Here is a 27,860-nt window from a genome sequence, read left to right as displayed (position 1 = left end):
CTTCCTTTTAGTCACTCTTGTTTTAGGATTTTCCTCATCCAGCCTTATTTGTTTCAAGGCAGGGGCAGGTGTGTGCTGGCTGGGTGCTCAGCTATTCTCATACTGGGCTGATACCCAGATTCCAACATCTCTAAAGTAGCAGCAGGAATGGGAAAGGTGCAGCAATATACTCATTGCCCAGTGGTCTGCTTACTCTCACTGGCATTTGAATGAGGACAGAAGGTAATTTTTGTTGAAACAGATGTCTCAGCATCTCAGAATATGCAGGGAAAAGACTCTTATTTGAGGCTGTTTGGATGGTATTACCTCATGTGTGAGTTTTATTTCACTGTGATGAGACACATGAGATAATTATTAACAACAGAAGGTCTGTTCTGGCTCACAGTGATCTAGGCTCTCTAGTCCAGGATTAGATGGGCACACTGCTTTGAAGACTCCTGTGGGAGAACTCTACACAGCAAAGACACTTTCATGTCCTACCAGGCAGCAAAGACAGGGAAGATTCTAGGGTGTCACAGCTCCTTGTGCTCAACAACCTAAGGACAACCCATTAAGTTCCACCTCTGGAAAGTTCTAACATCTCCAAATAGGCTATAGGCTGGAAACTAGCCCTTAACACATATGCTTTGGGAGGCTTATCAGATCCAAACTGTAGCATCTTCTGATGGACATGATGCTAATATAGAAAAATTTTAAGTGATTACATTAGACACCGTTATTATCTTTACCAGTGGCAACAGTGAAAGAGCTTCAACTTTTAAAGCACTCTCATGAATAAACCTAATCTTCCAGCAACGAGCACATTTTACAAATAATATTTTCTTCAAACATTCAGAACATTTCAGCTTTTCTATCTCTTAACCAGAATAATAATACAATGTGTTCAAGTCCCTCGCCTGAATTCACTCCTAAGAACATTGGGCGGTACATCCATTAAGTTTTTCTTGGACACAGGGAATTTCTAGTATTGTCCAAGATAATACATTCAGTGTTTTGCATCCATCCCCATTTCCCTGGCCATGGGTGGGGCTCCAGGGCAGCTTCTGTGCTTAAGGAAGACCATTCTGATCTCAAATCCTCATAGAAACTTTAGGAATAAGAGGAGTGAAACAATACATGTTTAAACTCACCGTTCCCTTCAACATTTGACCTGGTATTTAGAATGATGAAGTAATCTGCTTTGCATGCAATATTATTTATTTTGGTACTTACCGTCTTTTTTCTTTTTTTTTTTTTTTGAAAGATACTATACTGTAAACAACACACAATGTACAAAGTAGTAGATCACTCGTGCCTTACTCTGAGCCTGTTAGTGTGAATATTTTCTCATTCTTTTTTTATATTTTATTAATTTATTCATATTACATCTCAATGGTTATCCCATCCCTTGTATCCTTCCATTCCTCTCTCCCTCCCATTTTCCCCTTATTCCCCTCTCCTATGACTGTGACTGAGGGGGCCCTTCTCCCCCTGTATATGCTCATAGGGTATCAAGTCTCTTCTTGGTAGCCTGCTATCCTTTCAAGTTGCTGTTATTTTGTTTACTATAATGAATGTCCAGCATTACATACTCTCCCCTCCCCATTTCCATATAGTATTATATCATTTATTCTTGGTCATTATGAAATGTCTCAATTCTGTGATTGGATTGTTTCATATTTCTGGGTTGCTGCATGTGTGTTCAGCTTTAGGCTTTCATCACGGTGTACCAAGGTTCCAGCTACCACCTGACCTTCTTATTAGTTGTCTGTTGGGTGAAATAAGCCACCTCAAGACTCAGTGATTTTATGGGGGCTGATTTCAAGGCTGTCAACGAGCACTCAGATGGACACACTGAGTGTGGAGTGAGAGGCTGAGCAGGAGGCTGTGCAACCAAGCTGGGCTTCTCTCTTCTGACTATAGAACCAGCTGTGTTGTTTCCAGGCTCAGTGGCATTGTCCGTCACTGCCTGATGTGCAGTATCTTGATAGCCTTAGTTCCACGGCTTTTCTCTGAATTTTAGTAGTTTCATCAAAGTGAATTGCAGGTGCTGTGCCCCGGCCCACAGGGTTTTCAAATGGAGACCCTAGGAGGGGGTGTGGGAGTGAAAAAGGACAGGAGACACAAGGAAAAGGAGGCAAAACAAGATTCTGATCAAACCTCGTTTATTGAAAATTTTCACGGGGTTTTTATAGGCAATCTCGGGGGCAAGGGTATTTGGGTAGGTATGGACATCTAATGGCAGATGTTCTGTTATCTATCTCAGTAGTAAAAACTTCAATATAAGGAAGTAAGTTCTGAGGGAATGCAGCTGCAAAGGTAAGGCAAACAAGCAGTTTCCCAGGACCAGATGGAGTGGCCTCAGGCTGATCCCAGCCTGCTATGTGCCAGGCAGAGGTATAGAAAATGAAGTCCACAGACAAGATGGAATTGTCTGTTTTAAGCCAAGCTGCCACTAAGGGTGGCTCCCCACAGTGCTGTTCTTCTGTCCCAGGTAGGAGAAGTACTGCTCTGTTTGGATAAAATGGCTTAGCCCCTAACTCCTCTACAGGTTCACAGATGAGACTGAACTTCTCCCAGCTCCTTAGCTCAAGGTAGCTGGCTTTGGCTTACTTACACAGTAGCAGGGTTTTCAGATGAGATCAGGAAGTCTTGTTTAGGAGTCACAACTGTATTTTCACATGTTCTTCCTCACATCGATTTGCCCTTATGGGAAGAGTATTTGCCTGATGTCAGTCTACTAGGACAAGTTTTTCCTAGTCTGATTTGGATAAGTGTAATTATTTGGTGTAAAGGATACAAACTTCCACAACATTGTCTCCTAGCAGGACACAGGGATAACCATCTACCCAAACGTATCACCACCTCAGTTCTAGATCAAAGACACAAGGCTGATGAACAAGCAAAACTGTGAAAGGGAATCCTGATGTGTATTTTCCTCACAGCCTGGACTCAGGCCTGGAGCAATGCTGTGGGCTTTATCTGCAGGTGTATTCTGCAAGAGGAAAATTATAGAAAAAGCCTGCTGGTCATGTCCAGAGAGAAATACCAGCCTCTCTAAACATGTTGCAGCTGCCTTCATACATGATGTTGGTAGCAACTTGGAGTAACCCTCAAATGTTCCCGGCACATAGGTCATTTAAAGAAAACCCAGCAAAATATAGACCTCACATTACTATATACTATGTTATATAATAATGTAAATATATAATAGTTTATAAATAGTTGTCAATAATTACACATAAATATTATTTTCATGTTACTTAAAATAATCAAAACCTCACCTAGAATCAGGGTTAAAAGATGTGTGTAAGTTACAGTAATGCATTACAACAAAATCAGTTAGGATTTAGCATTAGTATGACCCGACTGTAGAAGGCTGTGAATGCAAGTGGTGAAACACTGAGCAATTTCTGCGGTGAAATTGAGATTTAATTCACACAGCAGACCACCTATCACTTAAAGTGCACACCCCAGCATTTGGTAGAGGCGTGCTCACACACTGTGCAATCTTGATCACTATCTGATCCTATAAAATGTTCTAACCCCTGAGGGAAAGAAGCTGCGTGCTGGTCAGCCGTCAGCCCTCAGTCTTTCTCCCTTCCCTTGCTTCTGGCAACCACTCACCCACTTCCAATGTCTACAGCTCTGTCTATTCTGGACACCAATAACAACAGACTAATAAAATACGTGGCTCCTTTGGATAGCTTCCCCAATAACTTTTAGTAATGTCATGTTCTGAAAAACCGGATTACACATACAAGTTTTGTGTACACATTCTTTTCTTGCTTTTTGTTTGTTTGTTTGTTTGTTTGTTTGTTTTTGACAGAGTATTCCTGTGTGATAGCCCTGGCTGTCCTGGACTTGCTTTGTAAAAGAAACAAATTAATACTGCTATTTTGTTAGAGTCTCATATTCTTGCCTAAACATTAGATACTTTGCTCTCTTCCTCCTTCTCCCTCCTCCTCTTCCTCCTGCTCCCCTTAGCATTTCCTGCCCACTACTCACATAGACACTGTGGTTTTTCTTCAGTGGGAAGGAAAGAAAGTGAACTTAATGCAATAAATGTCACCAATCTCTTACAGACTTTGTGGGGTCACCACAGCCAACACTTGCAGAGCTTCTCAATGAAGAAGTTCATGTGATGAGATGCAAATGAATTCACTTGGCATTTACCCCCTTCTGAGACAGGGCTTCTCTGTGTATCTGTCCTGGAACTCACTGTAGACCAGGCTAACCTCAAACTCAGAGATCTATCTGCCTCTACGTCCCAAGTGCTTGGCTTAAAGGCAAGTACGAGCACACCTGGCTAAAAGGCTGTCTTTTGTTGCCGTTGTCGTTTTGTTTGTTTATTGGAGACTGGGTTTCTCTGTGTAACAGAGCCATGACTGTCCCGGAACTCCCTTTGTAAACCAGGCTGGCGGGCAACTTCCTCCCAATGTTGGGGTTAAAGGTGTGTTCTTCCACTTGCTAGCCCCCCACAGGCCCCCCACTCCTGCCTTGACCTTCTCACCCAGCAGCAGGCTGCTTCAGAGGGAAATCCAGACTCTCCTCCCCTTGTCTTACAAGGTGGGGGCATTTGCAGAGGAGCCGTAGGAGGGCAGGAGAAAGAACACAGCAAGGCTCTGCTCAGGCATCCTGTGTGATACTGTCCATGGCAGCATGTGCTGCTGCTGTCTCTCTGCCTGAGACACCTGTGCTCAGGCATACAGGCTGACTGAGGCTCCATGAGGCTACCCTTAAGGTCCCACATTTGACAAGATTCAGTACTGACAGCGCTTTCACCCTTCCTCTGAGGTTTGCACTGATGTCCCCTTGCTAAGCTGGTCACGTAAGCTGGAGAGTAATAGCTCTATCAAGTTATTTGGTTTTTGTCAAGTAATATATGAATACCGAAAAAAAAACCTATGCTGCTACAATAACTCAAACATACATTTACACATACTAGTAAAACATATTTGAGGGTTGGATTCAACTAAGTATGGGTTGTGTGTATTTGAGAAAATATCTTTATTACTGCACATGAATGGATGTCATTCCTTGTCAGAATTTCTTAAACCATGCATTTTATATGGTCTCATGTGGCATTGGGCATCATCTGTTCCCTAGAGATGACTTAGAGTGTACAAACTCTGTGCAAACACTTCACGCTCTCATATTTCAGCATCTGAGCATGGAGTCTCTGTATGTGATGATGGTGGGGGTGTCTAGAAAGAAATACTTCCTGGATAAATAAAGACCGTCATTCCTGTCTACACTGTTATATGGCAGATGAGCAAGAACTGTATTTCCGGGCAGAGGAAAGATCTTGTTGGTTGTAGAGAAGGCTAAAGTCTTTTCAAGTTACTCGGGGTGTGTGTTTGCCTTGTCCTTATGTAGTGAGCTTACCTCTGAGGCCCTAATTTCATCAGATGCTCAGCAAATGCTAACTCGTGTTAGTGTCCTGTTAATGTGGTTCTCATCCTCAAGGCAAACTGTGAGCTCCTAATCATTGAGAAGGGGCTTCGCTGCGAGCCCCCATGCTTTAAATACAGTGTCATCAGGCCACAGTAGGAAGCAAATTAGAAAGGGCTGGACATTGTCCCAGGATCACAAGCATGCTCCCACACAGAAAGAAGTAAACATGTCACTCTGCATTAGTGAGCTGTCTGTTCCTGACTAACTCATACTGGTATCTTTCCCCATCATGCAGATTCATGGCCATTCATTACACTGCATTTTTGCTGTTTGTCTTCATGTAAGGTGACACAACATCCTTTGGCTTCACTTATTGTCTTCTTGGGTTTGCTGATATTTTTTTAAAATCCATTATTGTTTTGGCCTCAAACCTTCTATGACTTCGATCCAGCTTTCTAACTGACTGGGAATTTAATGTACCTGCCTGTTTTGTCAAATTCCTAGAACTTCGCACATACAGAAGGCCCCAGCTGGCCGCCTCTCTAGGAATCATAGGACTATCCATCTATCTGATCCTTAGAACACTCACCCTTCAGGATAGTCTGGAAAAATCCATCTGTGAAACAAAAAGCTTCCGTGATACAGTCCTGTACCATACAGTCCAACGTCCTCTGCTTTCAAGAATTTCCGTCTTATTGAAGTTCTCCCAAATACGTTTTTCTTCTGTTCTTTTGCTCATGATAAGTATTGCTTGAGATGAAAGCAGAGGAGTTTATCTGGTGATCCTGGCACAGAAGCAGCTTTGCTCTTTTCCAGGCAGTTGTTTCTATCTTCTGACAGCACGGCTTGCCTGGTTCTCAAGATTTTTTACAGCATCATTTCAAAAGGTCAGTTTGCTGCTGTGCTTCCTCTGTAAACCATGGCCAACTCTACAGGACACATGACTTGACTGGACCACTTCTGCTCTCTACTCACAGTTTCTGTGCTTTCTGAAAGTCTTGCAAGACGGGGCATCAAATGGTCTTTATTTTTCCCTTACTGTGTATTATAGTATGGCCATTATAGATTTTGCCTGAATTATTAAATAGAAGTGGGTGACTGCAATGCATCCTGGGTATTCTTCATTCCTTCCTGAAGTTCCATCCTTTATGCGCTGATTTGTTGATAGTGTGGAAATTTTTTTTGCCTACTTCTGATGTCAAAGAACTGAGGGAAGTGAAACCTCCTTGGCGTTATTCTCACTGAAGATGTTTATTTCCCCTTGATTTTTGAAGGATATATTTTGAGATTAGAATTATAAGTCTTTTTTTCTGTTAGTGTTTGAATCATCTTCAGTTGCTGTGTTTTGTTTTCTGTTGTTTCTCATGAGACACTGGCCATCTTTCTGATATTTTCCTTTATTCTGTGGGCCTTTTTAAAAAATCTGGTCTACACTTGGGGTTTCTTTTTCTTTTACTGATCTTTCAGCGTGTTTAGTTTTCTTGTGTTTCTTATTCTTGGGACCTGATTAATTGCCAGGATCTGTAATTTGATGTCTTTATTTACATTTTAAGTAATTTCTGATTATTTTCAAGAATGGTGTTTCAACACACCCTATTAGAGAGTTCATATTACACATACATCTTCATTGTGGTATCCAGGGTTACTGGGTCATATGCTTATGGAAAACTAAGCACAACACTGTTTTAATTGTTTGGAAGGAAGAGCAATAGTGGGTGAACTCCTGTAGTCCCCTTTTTTTTTTTTTTTAAACCTTAGCACTGGGTTCTGCTTGTTTGTCAGATTAATCACTATCATAAATAAATAGTTTATTTCTTAGTGTATCTGATTGATTAGTGTATCTGCTATACCCATTACAACATAAAAGCTGTGAAGCTGGGGGAATTATGCTTGGATTACTGTTTGTCTCTAAGCCCCTAGACTTCTGTGTTGCTAAGTGTTTGCCTGCTAACTGTGTTTGCTAATGAGGGTTGACAGTGAGAAAGGCACTTGCTCTCAGAGAGTGGGTATAGTAGTTAAGCTTCTGATACTACTACGATAAATACTGCCATTAATGAACTTAGAAGAGAAGAGGTTTATTTTGGTACATGACTGTGGAGGTTCTTGTCCTCAACTGGGGAAACCATTTCTTTCAAACCACTTTTTACCTCGTGGCCAAAACACTAAAAGTGAAGAGGAAGAAGCTGGGATCCAATAGTCCTCTTCAATGGCCTGCCCCAGTGAAATAAAATCTTCCCTGTGTGAGATGCGGTGTTTAGCATCTCAAAGTTGCTACCACCTCCTAATAGTGCCAGACTGAAGACCAAGCCTTAAAATATGTGGGCTTTTGGAGAATATTCAGAATCCCAATTCTGCCAAGATAATTATTAATAGAATCCATCCAACACTTTGTAATACTGGAGAAATTTGCAACAATTCAAACAAAACAAAACAAAACAAAAAAACAAAAATACTTTTAGTAGTTACAAAACCTCTTGTAATAGTTTGATCAGGGTTCAGAGCTGGAACTTTTGACTATTTTATATGCCTCATACTGTAAGAAATAAATAGTATCCGTTTTCGGTACCAGATGCTTTACAGTTCCTAACAGTGCAGGTAGGCGGGAGGTACTAGGCCCCTCTGCCCCTCACCTGGTAGTGGGTGCTTGTGGTAACCTCAGAACTCTGGAAGTTGGAAAGTTTAAAAAAATCTGCTATATGTCTGAACATACAAACAAAACAACAACAACAACAAAAAGAAGGAAAAAACCCCAAAAGATTCTATTTGTTTGTTCTACTGCTGGGTAAGAGTGGCTTGCATAATTATTTAGATTCCATTGGAGAGAACCAATGTTTGATTTCCTAGTTGTCCTCAGTAGGAGACGGCTTCTGGGTTAGGCATGGGGACGTGTGCCCACTTCTCTCAACACTGGGCCCCCACCTGGTACAGACCTGTGCAGGCCCTGTGTGTGCTGCCATAGTCTTTGTAAGTTCCTATGTTCCTTGTTCCTGTTGTGTTTAAAAGGCCTTGTTTCCTCGGTGTCTTCCATTCCCCTGTTGGCTCTTACAATTTTTCTGCCTCCTCTTCTGTAGAGTTCACTAATCCCCAATGGGAAAAACTTGATAGGAGATAAGCCATGTAGGACTGTGTGTTCCAAGGTCTCTCACTCTCTGTACATTGTCCAGATGAGGGAGACTGTGTTTGTTCTCTTTTAATGAGGGATAAATCTTCTTTGATGTCTAGGAAGGCACTGGTCTATGGTATAGCAGACTGTCCTTTGGAGTAATTGTATGGCTATGTTCCTTTAGTAGAAGAGTAGTGTTTAGTTTTCCCCCAGGTCCCTGGCCTTGGTGCCTTTTCTAGTATTCTTTTTTTCCCCCATTGCTCAGTGATATTGGTCTACCATTTTGTTGAAGTGCTCTTGACTTTGGTGTCAGGCAACTTGTGTTTCGTGGGCTAAGTTTGGAAATGATCTCTCCTTGTGTCTTTGGAGAAGTTTAAGGAGGATTGATAACACAACTTACACATCTTATAGACGTCAGGCTTTTCTGTCTTAGGGGATTTTCATGGAGAGTTTAATCTTCCTCAAGGCATAGCACAGATGTTTTATTTCTGTGTGCAGTAATGGTACATTATATGTTTCTTGGGATTGGTCCAATTCTTCCAAGTTGTCTAAATTTGCTTTGGAGTTTCCAGTGCAGTTTTAAATAAAATTGCTCCCGTGCTATGAAACTTTTTCATTTCTATGAAATCAGTTGTAACATACTCTTTCATTCTAATCTTAATAACTTCTCTCTTCCATAGCTAGGGGATAAAAGTTTTGTTGATGCTTTTAGAGACCTAGCTCTTGGTTTGATTTTTTTCTGCTGTTTTTACTCTTCTGTCTCATTTGCCTTGGTCTAATGTGTGTATCATCTGCAAACAGATACTTTGATTAGGTATGGAGAGAGTAGAAAGCCTTGCCTTGCTCCTAATTTTAGTGGAAGTGCTTTCATTTTCTCTACATTTTTGTTGATAATGATTGTGGCCTTGCTATAAATTGTTTCTATTACATTGAGGTATGCTCCTTGTATCTCTAGTCTCTGTCAGACTTTTATCATGATGGGATGTTAAATTTTGTCAAAGGCCTTTTCCACGTATAATGAGATGATCATGTGGGTTTTTTTTTTTTTTTTTTTTTTTTTGTCTCTGAGTCTGTTTATATGGTTGATTACATTTATTGATTTATATATGCTGAGCCATGCCTGCATCACTGGGGTGATGCCAACTTGATCATGGTGGATAAAGTTTTTATTCAGTTTGAAGTATCTATATGCATAAAGGATGTTGCTCTACAATTTTCTCTCTCTCTCTGTCCATCCCCCCACCCCTGTTTGCCCATGGTTTTGGGATTAGGGTAATAGGGGCTCACTAAAAAAATTGGAAATGTTCCTTCAGTTTTTATTTTGTGAATAATTTCAAAGAGTATTGGTATTAGTTCTTCTTCAAAGATTTTTTTTAGAGCCTACACTGAATCCATCTGGTCCTGATCCTTTTTGATTGGGAGACTTTTAAGTATTGGTTCTATTTCACGGGGGCAGGGCGGTGTTATGTTATGTTCAAATTGTTTATTTGATCTTGATTTAACTTTGGTAGGTAGACTATAATAAGAAATCCACCAATTTCTTTTAGGTTTCCAGTTTGGTGGAGTACAGATTTTTAAAGTATATTCTTTCTGTTATCTAAATGTCCTCAATGGCTGTTGTAATGTCCTACTTTCCATCTCTAATTTTATTTGTTTGGATATTTCCTCTCTGTCTTTTAGCTTATGTCTCTAAGGTTTTCTCAATCTATAATTTTCTCAAAGGAACAGCCATTCATTTCATTGATGTAATTAAAATTTTTTTTTGTTTCTATTTAATTTATTTCAGTCCCGAGTTTATTTCTTTTTATCTAGTCTTTTTTAAATTTTCATTTTTTTAGAGTTTTAAAGTGTGAAATTAAGTTGCTAGTGTGACATTGCTCTGTTTATTTATTTATTTTTTTAATATAGGCACATAGTTCTATGGACGTTGTTTCATTGTGTTTCTTTGGTTCGAATATATAATATTTTCATTTTAATTCAATTATAAAATTTTTACAATTTCTTTCTTGATTTCTCTCTTGACCCGGTTTTTTGCTCAGTAGTAAGTTGCTTAGTTTCTATCAGTTTTTAAGTTTTCTGTTTTTTCTGTTGTTATTGATATACAGCTTAAAACTTTGGGCCTCTGATAGAATGAAGGGAGTTATTCAGTGTTCTTGTATTTGTTAAGACTTTCTTTGTGCTCAAGTATGTGTTCAAATTTAGAGAAAATTCCATGAGCTACTGCAATGAACGTGTATTCTTTTGTGCCTGTGTGAAATGTTTTGTAAGTATCTTCTAGGTCCATTTGCTTTGACATTATGTAACTTCAACACTTCTCTGTTTGATTTTATTGGATAGCGTGTTTATTGATGAATATGGAGTATTAAAGTCACTGCCACCATGGTAGATTCCATGTGTAATTTTAGCTATAGTAGTGTTTCTTTTATGAACTTTGTTCCATTGTGTTTGGTTCAAAATGCTTAGATTTGCAATACCCTCTCTGTGAATTTTTTTCCTTTAATTGTGGGTACCTCAACCCCATCATCCTTTGCACACTAGTGGTCTTAGGGTGTGGATGAGCTGCATAGCAAGGTTTTGGGCAGCTGTGAGTAGGCCAGTATGAACAACCCAGGAAACTCTGTCAGATATCAGTTCATTTGTTTTATTTCTAAAATATGTTTTTATTCATTTTACATCCCCATTGCATCCCCCTCTCATCTCCACTTAGTCCCGCCCTCCTACCACCTTCCCCTTTCCCCATCCCCTTCTCTGAGAATGGGAGCCCCTCCCCATTCAACCTTAACCTAGAACATCAAGTCATATCAGTACTGAGCATATCCTCTTTTATTGAGGTCAGACAAGGCAACCCATTTAAGAGACAGTGATACAAAAGCAGACAACAGAGTCTATGTCAGAGACAACAATACCCTCTCTTCCATTCCATTTGCTAGGGGACTCACATGAAGACCAAGCTGCCCATCAATTGCATATGTGTCAGGGGCCTAGTTCCCTTCCACATCTGCTCTTTGGCTGGTGCTTCAGTCTCTATAAGCCCCTATGGGCCCAGGTTAGTTGATTCTGTTGGTCTTCTTCAGGAGTTCTTGTCCTCTCTGGGACCTTCTATCCTTTCCTTCCACTCTTCTACAATACTCCCCTAGCTATGTCTAGTGCTTGGCTGTGGGTTTCAGCATCTGTTTTGATCCACTTCCAAGTGGAGTCCCTCAGAGGACACTTATGTGAGGCTTCTGGCTGAAAGCATAACAGAGTATCATTAATAATGTCAGAGGTTGGCTCTCTTATAGGGTGGGTCTCAAGTTGGGCCAGGCATTGGTTGGACATTCCCTCAATCTCTGATTCATATTTATCCTTGCAGTTCTTGTAGACAGGGTAAGTTTTGGCTTGAAGACTTTGTGGGTGAGTTGGTGCCCCCCTTCCTCCACTGAAAGGAAGTCCTGCGTGGATAGGAGGTGGCCTCTTCAGTCTTTATGTCCCCTGCAGGTAGGAGTCTAACTCCCATATTCTCTTAGGATTCAACTCAGTCTCTGGGCACCACAGGCTTGGAGCCAGGTCATTTTTTGAAATGGGGGTAGCTTATATAGCTCCATTCAAGGGGGAGGGGAAGGCAAAAGAACAAGGGATGAAATGCACCTAATTTGCATATGAAGACTCCATTGAAGAAAAGCAAATGTTAATGATGCACCAGTTCAAATGCCAAAGCCTGTGGGAAGAGGCAGAGACTTTTGAAGCATATCAGTTAGATTAGCAGACTGCAGGTCACTTGATTTCTGAGAATTTAGTTCTCTGCTAGGGAAAGAGAAGCCTGTCTTTATCATGACATGGCCTTTGTCTGTATGGGGTTGAGTGGGCCCAAGCTTGATTTGGGTAGGGAGCAGCCCCACTCTTTCTGAGAGCTCTACCATCCCTCATCTGTCTTAGGAACCCACACTTTAATGAATATGCAGTGCTTTTTTCCATCTCTTTTGATTAGTTTTGGTTTGAAGTCTATTTTTTTTTTCCAGATACTAAAATGGCTATACTGGCTTGCTTTGGGAGGGGGAGTCCATTTGCTTGGAATGCCCTTTTCTCATTCTTTTATCTTGAAAGATAAAGATGTCTATTTTTTATGTTAAGGTGAGTTTCTTGAATGGAGCAGAAAGATGGGTCCTGTTTTCTAGTCTAGTCTGTTAGTCTCTGTGTTTTATTTCTTCTTTCTTTCTTTCTTTTTTTCTTTCTTTCCTTAAGATTTATTTATTTATATGAATGCCTGTCTGCATATACACCCAAAAGTTACTAGAGGGCACCTGACCCCATTACAAAGGTTATGTTTGCTAGGAATTGAACCCAGGACCTCTGGAAGAGCAGCCAGTGCTCTTACTCACTGAGCCATCTCTCCAGCTCCCTTATTTTGTTTTTTCAAGACAGGGTTTTTCTGTGTAGCCCTGGCTGTCCTGGAACTCAACTTTGTAAACCAGGCTGACTTGGAACTCAGAGATCTACCCGACCTTGTGGCAGTTCTGTAATTAAAGGTGTGTGTCACCACTGCCCGGCTAGTTTGTGTCTTTTTATTAGAGAATTGAAACCGTCAGTATTGTGAGTTATCAAAAAACAATGTTGATTGGTTCCTGTTATTTTGTTCTTATGATGTGGGTTCTTTACTTGTTTTGATTTGTAGTTCTCAGATAATTTATTTCTTATGTCTTCTTGGGTGTGGTTAACCTCTTCAGAGTCAAGTTTTACTTCTAACCTTCTGTGGAGATTGATGGACAGATTAACTTTGGTTTTGTTGTTGAATGTTTTTCTTTTTCTGCCAACTGTGATTAACAGTTTTGCTGGATCTAGTAGTCTGGAATGGTGACTAAGGTCACTCAGACTTTGTAGAACATCTATTCAGGCCCTTCTTGTTTTCAGAGTCTCCACGGAGAAATCAGGTGTTATTCTAATGGGCCTGGCTTTATATGTGGCTTGGTCTTTTTCCTGTGCAGCTTTTAATGTCCTTTCTTGTTTTGTAGATTTACTGTTTTGATTATTATGTATCATGGAGCATTTATTTTCTGGTTCTGTTTATTTAGTGTTCTCTGTAACTTGATTGGCACCTTCTTTAAGTTAGGGACATTTTTTCCTATGATTTTATCAAAAGTATTTTCTGTGCCTTTGACCTGAACTCCTTCTTTTTGCTCTATCTCTATTATTTGTAGACTTCTTTTCATAGTATCCCACATATCCTTGTTTTGTGCCCCTTTTTTGTAGATTAAATGTTTTATTTGACTGAGGTATCTGTTTCTTCTACTTTGTTTTCAACACCTAGGATTCTCTCTTCTGTGTATTGTAATTTGTTGGCAAGGCTTACTTCTGATGTTCGTGTTTAACATCCTCAAGTTTTCATTTCCAGTTTTATTTTAGTTTGAGTATTCTTTAGTGAATCTGTTTCCATGTTAAATTCCACTTTCCTATTTTAATTTGTTTTGTTTCACTATACAATTGCTTTCAGATCTTTAATTTAGAAAATTTTCATGTCCTCTTTAAAGTCCTTGAATATAGTCGTAATTGCTATTTTAAAGTCCTTGCCTTGTGCTTCGACTATATTGCGCCCTACTGCAATAGGGTTACTTGCTTCTAGAGGAGACATCTTGTCTTCTAAAGGAGCATTTTTATGCTGGGGTCTAGGTAACTGGGGTTATAAGGTTTGAGGTGGTGTGTGTCTGTGTGTCTGTGTGTGTGTGTGTGTGTGTGTGTGTGTGTGTGTGTGTGTGTGTGTGTGTCTGTGTCTGTGTCTGTGTGTTCTGTTTTGTGATTGCTATTGTCCTTTCTGGATCCTAGGTAAGTATGATGGCTATGGGGTCCTCTGTAGAGAGAGGTTCTACAGGTCTCAGGGTGATAGAAAGAATCTATAAGAGCTAGGAGAAAAAGATTGCGAGGGTTTGGGGGAAGAGCTAAGGAGACCTGGGTCTGCACTAAGAGGTAGATTTCCCATGGAATGAATGGACGTGGCCTTGGAGAAGGAGCTCCTGGCATTAGGTGGCAATAGGACAAAGAGTAAGTCTGGAGAGACAGGGATGAAATGCCTAGGGAGACCTTGGGATCAGACCAAGATGTCGAGTTCCCAGGATATGTAGGTAGCATGAGAGGAGGTGTTCCAGTAGGCAGACTGCTACAGGACTGAGAATAAATCTGGGGAGATTGTAATGTAGGACAGGAAGGATAGTGAAAATCATCTACCCAAGTGCCAGCTCAGTATGGCCACTGGGGTCCATAGTAGAAAGTGTTCCTGTGGATCAGCACCTGACACAAAGGAATGGAGATGACCTAGAATGAGAGGCTGAGAGGGTAGGTGGGAAAGAGCTAAGCTGGGTCCCCACCAAGATGTGAACTTCCCATGTAATAAAGGTAGGTGGGGAGCAAGGGCTCCTGCAGAGAAAGGGATGAAAGGGTTAGGGGACCCTGGGTCTGTGCTAAGCGGTGAAGTTACAGGGAACTGAGAGTGGACTGTTGATGCTTCCTACTGCCCTTTACTGCAAGTTTGCTTCTCATCCCTCTCTGTTTATTTCATGTATCTGGGAAATCTAATAGTATATCCATATGGTTTTAATAGTTGCTTTGTCTGAATCACCTACTTTCTCATTCTGTGATGATCTCTGAATTTTGTGACAGTTTTTGTCTGTCCAAAGTTTAGCATAGCTGATTTGTGTCCCTGTTTTATGAAATAGCTTTTAGTTATTTAAATTTTGACCCATGTTCCCTCACGTATCTTAAGTGCATGCCTCATGGAAAGAACATCTAATTGAGTCTTGGTCTTTATACAGTCAATCTTTATCTTTTAATTATCACATCATATATTTCTATTTTAAGCAATTATTTATATGTAGGAGCCATAATAGCTGCTACCACATATGGAGGTCAGATGACAAGCTGGGGAGTCAGTTCTCTCCTTTTGTCATGTGGGTTCTGTAGTTCAAACTCAGGTCCTCAGACAAGGTGGTGAATCAGCTGGCCAAACCCGTATCAACTTAACATCAGTTGTATATAAGAAGCATATGTGTTGACTGTGTTCTCAGAGGCCATCTCACCTCTTACACTGTTTCTAGTAACTTTAAATCCTGACAAGGCAGAAAGCAGTCTTTGTGGCTCCCCTGCAAAAAAAGTCAGGAGGTGAAAAGTGCTCTGTCTTTCTCTTTCATCCCCAGGAAGAAGTTTGGAGTTGCCCTATCTCTTGCATGTGCTCTGCAAGCTGGGGGTTGGGGCTCAGGCAAACAATACTGCGAATCTTCCCCCCCCCCCCACCCCAGGGTTTACATGATATACTCTGTATTTCATAGATGCCAGAGCCCTGTCACAGTTTCTGGATTTGCCACAGAGGCATATGTTCATGTGTTGTCACTGAGCTGCGCATACAGTCTTTAGGCTCTTCCCTGCTTAAAGGTGAAGTGCAAATGGTCTTTGGTGGCTGCTGTCGGTGCATCTTTGCCAGTGCGTGCATTTTGATGTTTGATACTCCTAGTCAGTTATAGAACAGAGAATCTGCCACAAAAGGCCCTTTAAATCTTCTTTTTCCTGTTCCAATCAATAGAGTTAGTCTTTAGATGGAAAGGTTTCTTCAAACACTCTGTTTTCCTGCTGGAGAAGAGAAGCCACAGTAGCCCCCGTTATTTAGGAAGGTCACCAGTTGACCTTAGAGGTGGGTTTTTATTGTTGTCAAACTCAGTAGATGCTCTCTGTATCTTTCCGGCTTACCTTTAAATTCTTTCAGGAAGTGGCTACTTAGAAGCCTCTGAGGATGGTGGTTCAGAACATCATCACCTTGTGTTTTCTTCTCTTTCAAATATCTACTTGAAGCCTGTTCACTTTGCTTCCGTGAACAACAATGTGGATTTCTGTATTTGCCTCACTGAGTGTTTCTCAAATCTGACTCATAGTGATACGACTTTCTTGGTCTTGGTGAACTGAGGTCACATATGGAAAGGATGTATGGGACAAGACTTAAGATTTCAGAATTGACAACTGCAGCTCTGGGAGGGGCGAGACAGGATCTGGTTGTAAATACTGCATTTAATCAGCAGAACCAGTTGGTTCAATAATCCCCTCCCAGAGCTGGAATGGGACCAGCAATGCTGACTTCACCCATATTGGGCTTTCAGTGACCAGCTGAGTCAGTTTGGTATTGACCCAGGGAGTTGGCAGATGTTTCTTCTCAGCAACTTTGTCTATTATGTACTTCTTACTGTAGTTCTTTGACCTATTTCCCCAAACCTAGAATTTTCCAAGTTGGGAAAAATGCATGCTACCACTTAAATATTACCCACAGATCTAATGTAAGCCTTAGAGACAGATAATTTGAATTTTAAGGAGCCTTCAGTGATTACTTGTGGTGATAATTATGATCATGATTATGAAGATGATGAATACTAAAAATAATAATAATAATAGATTCTTACTGAATTCTTTGTTCCTCAACATACCATTAAGCCTCTCTACCAAACCAGAGACTTTAGAAGTTGAGCTCAGATTCCTGGCTTTCTCCTGTAGTCAGGCTTCAGAGTCTTGGCAAGCTACCCCACACAGCCCCGAACACTCCTGCCTTAGTGTCCTGTCTGTTAGTGTCCTGCCTGTAGAATGCGAACCGACATGGAGGTGTATGCAACTGCCATTGAGTAATGGCTACTTGTTCTTTTTTTCTGTGGTCATCAATACAGAGAAGGAGGACAATAGAGATCACAGTATGTGATTGACTTGAGATCAGTCTGTTTAATGCCCAGTAGAACTCATAGTTTATGTAAAAGACTGGGCAGCAGTTACAGGGACTGACAGGTTTTCCGCTCTTGTCACCAAAGGCAGGGAAGAATGAAAGGCCAGTTTTCAACTACTGGAAGTAGCCTTTGTGCATTAGTGGTTTTTTTGTTTTTTGTTTATTTGTTTTGTTTTTTTTTCTTGCTTATCTTTTCAATTTAAGTTGCTAATATTTAAAATTTTCATACTTAATTGTTGACTCTGTTTCTTAGCAATTAAACTTTATTATGCAACCCAACTAGCTTATACAATAAGGAAAAAGGTTAAAGGGACAAAAGAGTGAACCTTCCGGTAGCTGTTCCACGGGACAGGTCCTTCGGTGTCTCTCTGGCCTGCGTGCTGGTCCAGCTCGTCTGCTGCCCCCGCACACTCTCTCTGCAGCCGACTTTGTTATTCTCTCTTCCCCAACTCCTTCAGTTACGTGGGAAGGACCGGCTCCTTCTCCCGGTGAGGGTCCATTAGAAAGACAATAGTCCAGGTGGGGTTCCCAGGTCTGCTTCCTGAATTCCAGACCCAGGATGGCTCCACTCAGTCTGTCACAAGGTATTCATGGGGTGCCCCAAGGGTAAAGCCCGCCAAGACTGCTCCCACCTGTGACAAAGCTTAATCCTTCCCACACTTAATCTTTTATAAAAATTAGAAATGTAAGTACTAGGTCATGTTAGAAGGTGAACATGGTTAGAAAGGCAGAAAATGCAGTGTTTGGCATTCTAGTTGCATCTAAGCACAACAGCCTAACTGCCCTAGCTATAAGTTCCTGAGCATCCACTCTTCACTGTGAGACAGTCAACCTACTCCCTGCCCTATCTGAATTAGCTTTGTAAGCAGCCACCTACAGATAATCAACTTAGGGTAGCAGCCATCATAGGGGGACTGAGGCAGAGATATTGTGAAACTTGCACATTTCAGACCCTATTGGAGTCAGCTGGGCTGATCTACCATCACTTGGAGTTTGCATTACTTTTCTGCTGGTACCATTTATTGTAGCAGGGTTGCATGTCTTTCCTCCTTGCCCCAAGCTCCTGGAATAATGACACATAAGACTCAAGATATATTTACAACTATTTAGACTCTTCTTTGACTAGCTCATAAGTTAAAAGAATGCATTTAAACTACTCTATATTTTGCCACATGGTTGGCTACCTTTGCTCAGGTACCACGTGTCTGTCTTCACATGTTCCTGGGCAAATCTCCTGCACCTGACTCTATTCCAGAATCCTTTTTGCCTGCTGGATGTTGTATGTTTCACCTTCAGTTCTACCCTTTCCTATAGGCCATAGGCTGTTTTAGTTGACAGGCAATCCATCCATAGAATACACAAGATATTCTCTTTACGATCTATGGGATAGCTTAATGGTTCTATTCCATAGACAGCTGCAAATGTCTGGGCCACTGCCCCAGTCCCACAGCAGCTTCTATCTCTGTGGGCATTTTTTATTGTATCCAGTATCCATCGATTCTTTTCTGTGTTTCTGTCATTGCCTATTTCTTGCTTATTTATGAATGAAGGCAAGTCCTTTTATTTTATGTCTCAGTATCACTCTCAGCCTTTTTCTGTCCATGAGGATATCATTTCCATGGTAACAGATGTCTGCTGTCAGGAGTGTCCCTATCTATCAGAGCTTTTCCCACTTGACTTTTTCGATAAACTCATAGTTGTCTTCCATGTTCTGGAGGATGTTTAAAGTTCTTCATCATATTACATTTCTCAAGCTCAGGTGAATATTCAACATGCACAAAACAAGTAATTGTAATAGCTGTACAGCCCCGCTTTCTAGAGCTGTCATTAGACCACAGTATCAATAACTCCCTCCTGTGTGTGATACTAAAAGAGGGAGCATAGTGAGTCACACATCTTTGCTGCCCAGAAACCAGCTCTTTTTTGTTTCAGTCATAAGATATCTTAGTCTAAGACAGAGAGTGGCCACATAATATATAGGTTCAGGAGAAGGGTCTTGCTTCACAGTTACTTCACGTAACATAAATTTTCCTTCAAGACCTACATACGTAGGAACCAGTTCTCATAAAAGGTACCAATCAGTAGGTTCAGGTCAATGAAAGTCATATGTGTGGGCCTCTTCTTTATTTAGGCTTGTAACTTAGACATGGTGGGGGCTCTGTTTGAATCCATAGCCTCATTCCTTCTGAGTGGACTCTTGTGTATCCTCTGCCCTGGGAGGAAGAGCTTCAAATGTGTCCATATGAAGCCAAGCACAGCTTTTGTTTCTACGGCCTTTCATATTATATTTCTGAATTCTGAGTCTACGTAGCCTCCAATAAGTTCTGGTCCCAAAACATTCTATGGTGTATATATATGGTTTTGTCACAATTTTGTTGGTTTTTGTTGTGTGTTTTTGTTTTTGTTGTTGTTTTTTTTTAATGTTGAGATTGAATCCAAGGCCTACTATGTACTCTACCACCACAATGTGCCCCTAATCCGTAAGAAAGACACATTTGCAGATTTCAAAAACCATCTTGACATGCTTTTCCATTTTACCTCGGAAAAAGCCAAGTAATACTCTCGAATCAGCTTGTAATCTTTTTCAAGACAGAAGACCACAGCTGCCCTTCTTTAATGGGGGGGGGGGTTATTTCTTGACTTAATAAATAAGATTGATGGCTCCTAATAGGCCCTAAGCTGAAAAACAAAGAGCTAAATGTAGGAGAGTTAAAGACATTTGTTAACGTTTAAATGCCATCTACCTTCTGTCCCCACTGTTTACATCTGTAGATTTAGCTAGCTGAGGATTGATCCAGACTACAGACATCTAAATTAGTTGTGCCGAACAATTACTTAGATAATGTTTACATGGCACTCAGCATGTTATGTGGAGGTGACTGAAAATGTTCTGTGTAAGTTATATGGAAGTATCATATACTCTTGCAAGGGACTTGAGCATGAAAGGATTTTATATCTGTGTGGGTCCTGAACCAAGAGTTCCTAAGGAACTGACCTGAGAAAAAGGGAACTGATGGCAGATTAAAGAGAAGACTGTCTCTGTTTCCTTCCCTTTCTCTCTACCTCCCCCTGCCTCTCACTCTATTTCTTTCTTTAGGGTTGACATTTTAGGCATTTTCTATGAAGTGCACATGCAATATCCAAACAGAGCCCATGACATATGACATGTTGCAAATAAAAATGTATTTTTCCTCACAAAAGGGACTAAAAGTGGCTTAATAAAAAACTTGTGCTATAAGCAATATGATTTTTTTTATATCAAGTCTCAGAGACACTGAGGCCATGAACTGTCTTCAAGATTTTTCTTTTCAATTTTTATCTTGACAGGATTCCTGTGGTGTTGGCTATAACCAAGACAAAGTCCTCTGTCTACAGACTCTGGGGACTAAGGGTTACTACCTGGCCCGTGGTTCACCATCTGATGGCTCATTCTGAGCCTACATTGCCTCCAGCGTGCCCCGACAGTGCCCCCTCTCATGGGTACCCTGCTTTGTCTCTATATTGATGGTTCAGATAGTAACTCGCCATTCTTCCCTTGGTTGTCTGACTTAGGGTGAGGAACACCATGGTGCAGTGGAGGGGAAAACATTTATGCATATGTTGTGGGTTTATGACTGAGGAGAGTAGAAAATGTAAGCTACCCTGTCACCTTAGGGTCACAGCAACTGCTGAAGGGGGGACTGTGCCTGAGGTTTCTCAAGGCTTGCCCAGTGTTCCTTGACCAAGCTCTTCTTTAGCGTCCCTCTTAGGCATGGGGACTCTGACTTTTTTAAAAATAAGGAAAATTAAAAAAGAAAGGAAAGTTAGAACTCAAAGACTTGCACAAGAATGAATTTTTTAGTGCCCCCTTTTTAAAAAATTCCCTTTACAATAAAATTTATCTCCTCTCACTCAGAAAGCTAAATTGCTGTTATTGAGTATCCTACAACTGAGAAAGATCTCTTCCTTCTTTCAATTGTCTTTCCAGATCAGAATTATGGTTAATACATGTGTTGTTTATTTATATGTAATTTGTTACATATGTCATAAAACTTCCCATCTTAACTACTTTTATTGAAGTATAAGTTAGTGGCATTGTGTTGGGTAATGACTATCCACCTCCTCAACTCCTTGTCTTCCAAAACTGAAACTGTAGCTTAATTCATCTTCCCCACTTTACAAATCCTGGCAACCACCATTCTACTGACATATCTGTGAATTTCACTAGGTAGGAGTATTTTATATAAATGGAATCATGTAGTATTTGACTTGTAATGGGATCATTTATTTAGTGTACAGCATACCATTTGTTAAATATTTGTTCCTTTTAAAGATTAAATAAAATCCCACCACATTCCACACTTTGGTTATCCATTCATTTTTGATGGACACTTGAGTTGCTTCTGCTTTTTCAGTTATTGTGAATGGCCTTTGTACAAATGTGGGCATACAAGCATCTATTATATTTCTGTTGGTAAGATACCCAGATGTTGGATTGCTGTTTAATATTTTGAGGAACTACCACACTGTCATCCACAGTGCTTGAGTCCTCATCACTAATGGTGCATAATTCCATTTGAGTATCTTGTAGGTGTCGAGGATATTCTCTGTATCTAATTTCTTGAGTTCTTTATGTATCTAGGAGAGTAAACCTTCATCAGATACATGACTTGCAAGTGCCTCTCCTTCCCTAGGGTTGTTGTTTCACTCTGCTGTGCCATCTGAGCACAGGTTAAGATTTGGTGTTGTAAAATTGGTCTATTTTTTCTTTTTATTGTCTGAGATTTTGATATTGAGTGCAAGACACCATCAAAAACTAAATATCACAATGCTCCACCCCCTGTTTTTACGTTTAACAGTTCTATAGTTTTATATACAGCTAGTTATTTAACCTATTTTGAGTTTATTTTTAAATATGAAGTGAAGTGTAAGGGTCCAGATGTATTCCTTTGCTCTTGGATATCTAGTTTTCCTGGCGTTATTTGCCAAAAGGCTGCCAGTTTCCCTACTTAGATGTCTGATGACTTTATTGAAAGCCTCTTGTCAGAACTGTATCTGTAGTGTCTGAAATATCAAGTATGGCCTGTATGCTTCCTGGGCACAGCTGTCAGATGGCATCCTAAAATGTGACATGGACATTATCATGACTCTGCTTAGCAACAGCTACTAAAACCAGTGGTTCCCCCAGCATTTATGTGTGAGTGTATGTGTTCTGACTGCCTCCCTCTTAAAACATTTGTCACACGGTGGCACTCAATGCATTTCACACTCCCCACTGTAAGCCGTTTATGCTTTTTGTCTGAAAGCCTTTATAATTTATTGAGATTAACAGACTCTAAAAAACGCAGAGTCTAATAAATACTCTGAAACAACAAGAAAAGCCTTTTGCAAAAATTTTGGCCGGCATCACGCAGTCTGCAACACATAAACTAAGGCTGAAGTGTGGAAACAGGAAACCGAGGAATGCAGCGAACCCAAAGAAGCTGCTAGTTGTCATTTTAATAATGAGGGAAGCCTAGTTTCCTGTTTACAGCCTGCTTATCTGAAATTTGTCATGTGTGTAGTGTGTAGAGTTGTGTTGGGGCTTTTGTCCAAAATGCCAACAGCTCTTTGGAACTAACCCAGCTTGGTTGTGTTGACAGATGTTAAGGGAGTTGGCTCAAATACATGACGATTGTTTTCATCCCATGAAAGTCTGAAAACCACGGCCCTGGCTGTAGATCCCTGAATGTTTGGGTCTGGAAACTCTCAGAGATACCACTCACCTCCAAAAGCAAAGTCCAGAGTCCATTTGTGAAGGAACAGCTAGTCAGAAAAACTGAAGGAGCCCCATTGAAATAATTGCAAAAGCAAACAATCTTGTTTCCATGGAAACTTCATGTGGAAAAGTTCATGCATCTTGTTTATGGTCCTCCTGGGCATAAATATGCTGAAATTGGCTTTGTTCTCTCCTTCCTGAATCCCTGACTGTTGATGCAGGGCTTCCCCCCTGAACAGGGCATTGGCTTCTGAACTCATGGTTTGCAGTCTCCAGGTCTCCGATTTGGTCATGCTCAGTTCCACTGCAGACAAGGGAAGAGGAACTGGCCATCTTCAACCTAAATTAGCCAGTTAACCTGCAGTGTGTATTCTTCTCACAGGAGCTGTACACCTCACACTTAAACCTGTATGTGTGTGCTGCTCACAGGAACTGTGCACCCCCATACTTTAACCTGTATGTGTGTGCTGCTCACAGGAACTATGCACCCCCATACTTTAACCTGTATGTGCACTCTTACACTTTAACCTGTATGTGTGTGCTTCTCACAGGAGCTGTACACTCTCACACTTTAACTTGTATGTGTGTGCTTCTCACAGGAGTGTGCACTCTCGCACTTTAACTTGTATGTGTGTGCTTCTCACAGGAGTGTGCACTCTCACAATTTAACCTGCATGTGTGTGCTTCTCACAGGAGCTGTGCACTCTCGCACTTTAACCTGCATGTGCGTGCTGCCCAGAGGAGCTGTGCACTCTCACAATTTAACCTCCTGTGTGTGCTGCTCATAGGGTCTTTGCACCCTCACACTTGAAACTGATTTTTTAATTGCACAAAATTTTTACTTTTTTGACTGTAGCATTTTAACTCTGTGCTAGATTGGTGTATGTCTGGCATAATAATAATGATAATAATTACTAAAAAATAATGTGACAATGATAAGCCATGCTTTCATTTTTTCTTTGGAGTTTGGGCTCACTAGAACTTTGCTTTGGAACTGTAGGTTGTTATCTGCCTCTGATATTGCTCATCTTGTGATGTAGCTTTATGGCAACTTCGACATTAAATTACTTATGCATTGTCATATTTTATCTCATTTCTTTGTCATAAAATCAACGTAAGTAACATAGAAGATCTTTATAGTCATCTGTTACTGGCAATTTGCAGTGGGTAGCTGCCTTATTTTGCTACAGCTCAATAAATACAAGTCAGAATTGTTCATCCTTCGAAAATTCAAAAAGACAAGATGATTTTAGTTTTAAATGCAAATTAAACCCACAAGAGACATCCATCCACCTATGCAGCAAAGGCCTGTGCTGTTAGTGGCTGAGTCCTCCAGACAGTATGTGCTCCTCTCCATTTTTCACTGTACCCTAAAATACTAACATGTACATATTTTTCTCCACAGTAAAACCAACGGTGATCGATGTGGACATTTATGTTAACAGCATTGGTCCTGTGTCATCCATAAACATGGTAAGAAGCACACGTGTTCAGCTCAGTGACTCCTGCATGCTTCATGCTTACAGTCTCCACTGGAGTTTTTGCTGAGGTTTATCAAGCAGGTTTAAACCCCGCTATTAACTCGTTAAGTGTTAAGTGAGATGGTATTGAAAATGGTCTTTAAGAATCAGAAGGCATATTGTGACACCAGCAGTGAGGTGTTGCTCTGAAGACCGAGAACTGTTCCCACCCTCACACATGAGAGCACATGCCTTTCAGATGGGATTAGATAGGCTGTGTACCAATTGTCTTTATTTGACCCCACTAATATTAGGGATGCACATAAGTAGCAGGCGCCCTTTGGCTTGGATTCTGTTGATTTATTTATCTGTTTTGGGGGACTATAAGAGAAAATGTATCATTTTCCTGAGTGTATGGGTTTCTATAGGCGTGTAAGCAAATTGGCACAGTTGTGTCAAAGAAGACACTCCACATGGAAAGTGCTTAGCCGCTAAGCAAAGAATGCACTGTGCGAATGCGTTACACAAGACCTCCTGACACATCTGCAAGTTGTGTCTTCTCTGTGTGTGCTGGGGCTCCTCTGGGCCTACTGCGTCCGAATCTGGGAGCTGTACAAAATAAAAGGACAGAGAATTGCCAACACATCAGCGCCTACTCATTGCAGTGCTTTTGCCTTGGATTAACTCCTTCGAGCCAGGAGCAAGAATGTCTCTTTTAGTCGCCAGATACTAAAAGTGTTCTTTTCTCCCAGAAGGCTTTCATGTCATGGTACATCTATGACATATGTGATTCTAAAAGAAAAGAAACAATCTCAAAATTGTGGATATTGGTAGAATGGTAGCTGTGTAAAGTTTCATGTGCAATCTATAGCATGAAATACAAAACCTCCAAATGGAAAAGTGCCATCAATGCCACTCATAAGTATGAACAGAGAGGTGAAATGAATAAAAGAAATTTTCTTCACACAACCCATGGGCTAGAAAAGCCTTGTGTATTAAAATCAATTAAAAATGTAATCTCCCCTTACCTGGGAAATAATTACTTAATTGACTGTGCTGAGAATGTATTCATTTTTAATGTACCTGTTTCTTACTCTGGAGTTTTGTTTGTTTGCCTTCGATTGATACATCTTAGTGCCGTTGTGTCTCACTCTGATTTCTCGCTAACACTGAGAGTTGCCCTGTAGTCACAATCACGCACCACTTTAGTAAGGATGGTGGTAATTGATGTTCTGGAGGTTTGCTGAGCTCCTGTAGCTTAGAAATGTACTTTGTGTTCAGAATTATACTCTGGTTGGACATTTTTTTGTGTGAAAATCAAATGTGCCAGAGGTCCATCCTAAGTGTCATTACTCACAGATGACAAAGGCTTGGCCTAGGGTCAAACTTGTTCAAGAGGGGTTAGCAGGTGAGCAGGGTTAGGATGGTCTTTTCCAATGACATCAGCATGGCCATTTGCCAGTGGGGGCAGCATCTCAAGGTCATGTGACTCAATTGTAAATGAGTGAATGTTGTCTAAGAAGCATCCCTGAACCTGCGGGCATAAGTAAGGACTGAGGAGAGATGAGAGTGATATGAGCTATCTCTTAGGTTTGAGAAAGTGTGAAAACCTTGGACATCCACTTCAAGAATTAGTGGAGACATCATAAAATCTCTTGGTAATTCTCTCTACATCCTTTTAAAATTTATTTTTGAGTTAGGGTGTCATGTGTCTCAGGCTGGCCTCAGATTTTCTGTGTAACCAAGATGGCCTTGAACTTCTGATCTGAATGTTGGGATTATAGGCATGTACCACCATTCTTGGCTTATGCAGTACTACGGATCAAACCCAGGGCTTCGTGTATACTAAGCAAGTGTTTTACCAACTGAGCTACATCTTTGCTCCCCACATTAGGGTTTAAATATTAAATTCTGGTCCTTCTACTGAGTAGTAAAGGGTGATCTTAATTAGGGATGGCCAGAAGACTCAACAGGTGAAGGCATTTGTTGCCAAGCCCAAAGTCCTGAGTTTAGTTCCTGGAACTGACAGTTCAGAAGAGAGAGCTGACTCCCACAAGCTGTCTCCTCACTCCCATAATGCACCATTGCATGTATATTTGTATACACATGCACATACGTATAAACATTCAAATAAATATATGTAATTTGAAAGTTTAAAAGGAGATTCCTACTCATATTGGTCCAAAACATTGTGAGCCCTCATAGGAAGATGCCTGTGTTTCTGTGCTTCTTAGATTTCACAGCTCCTGCAGCGCGGTGTATTCAGTAGAGATGGCTGCTCTTTGTCCTGAGGCATAGAAACTCCTTTCTAGGAAATAGCAGAGAAGCTGAACCATAGCTGCGTTTCACTCTGGGAATAGTGGCATGTTTAATGTCTTATTTCATCAGGGCTAAATTTGTCTAGGCGTTTCCCTGCACGAGATTTCTAAAGAAGAAATAAGGTGCACTAAGTTCTGTGAAGTGTAGGATGAGCAAGGCATCTTTAGGAAACATAGAACACCTGCCAGTCTGGGTGAGTATCTGTGGTCCCATTGCTAGAAGGCTGAGGCACGGGGATTATGAACTTCAGACCTTCCTCAGCTATGTAGTGAGATCCTTCCCTCAAAACAAAGCAAAACAAAAACAAAATCAAAAACAAGGGCTGAGGATGTTGCACAGTGGCAGAACATTTGCGTAGAATGTAGATGGCCTTGTAGGATGTAAATATGTAATTGCTGTGCTCTCTGTTGGTGTATCTCTCTGTATTTCTGTTTGCCCATTCACTGTGTATTTGCTGTTGTACGCTGGGCATTATGCTGGATGCAGGTGAGGTAAGACAAGGAGAGTCCTGCTCCGAAGCAGTCAATGTCATAAATAGATGTGGTGCTCCAGTGAAGTGAGACCAGTACTATAGCTTGGGGGTAGGAGCATGGCTGACCCTTCCTGAGACAATCTCAGGGATGCTTCTAGATGCTCCCTTTGCTGCAGGAGAGTCAGAATGGTGAAGGGCTCCATTCACAGATCTGCGAAGCTACACCATAGTTTCAGAAAATAAGATGCTTAAAAATGAAGTGTGGACCTTGCAAAAAAAAAAAAAAAAAAAAAAAAAAAAGATGAATAGTGTTGAGTAGGATGCTGACTGTAAGTGGGTAATGAGGGCTGAGCCAGCAATAAAAGGTGGATGAGAGAAATTAAAGCAACCCAGTTAACCCAGTTAAAGAATGTATTATGGGGGAGAAAAGCATCAGTTTATTTGTTTTTAGCTTTAGCCACAATGTTGATGTTTGAAAAGATTATAGTGTTTTTCCCAAGTAGCCACTTAGAAATCAGCAAATTAAGAAAGATAGTGGTTGTTACTATTCCCACCTCAAGGATTTTTATTGACCTTTCGAATACTAAGGTTTTAATTTTCAGAACTTGTAGCTAGTAAGTGAAACAGAGGCAGAGTCCCATCCATTTAGTAGACTGACACTGATGTGCTACAGG

General features: G+C 40.8%; 1 protein-coding gene across 1 annotated transcript in view; it reads left to right on the top strand.

The window, feature by feature from the left end:
* Positions 1-27,860, top strand: part of Gabrg3 (gamma-aminobutyric acid type A receptor subunit gamma3) — a 565,913-nt gene that overhangs the window by 28,307 nt on the left and 509,746 nt on the right. The window contains exon 3 of the mRNA XM_051148645.1: positions 24,341-24,408. Within this exon, the coding sequence (XP_051004602.1) occupies positions 24,341-24,408 (68 nt within the window). The remainder of the gene's footprint in view (positions 1-24,340; positions 24,409-27,860) is intronic.

The sequence above is a fragment of the Acomys russatus genome, chromosome 7 (assembly GCF_903995435.1).
Source record: "Acomys russatus chromosome 7, mAcoRus1.1, whole genome shotgun sequence".
NCBI classification, from domain to species: domain Eukaryota; kingdom Metazoa; phylum Chordata; class Mammalia; order Rodentia; family Muridae; genus Acomys; species Acomys russatus.
Note: the sequence above shows the minus strand (reverse complement) of the source record. Positions and strands in the feature narration are given on the sequence as shown.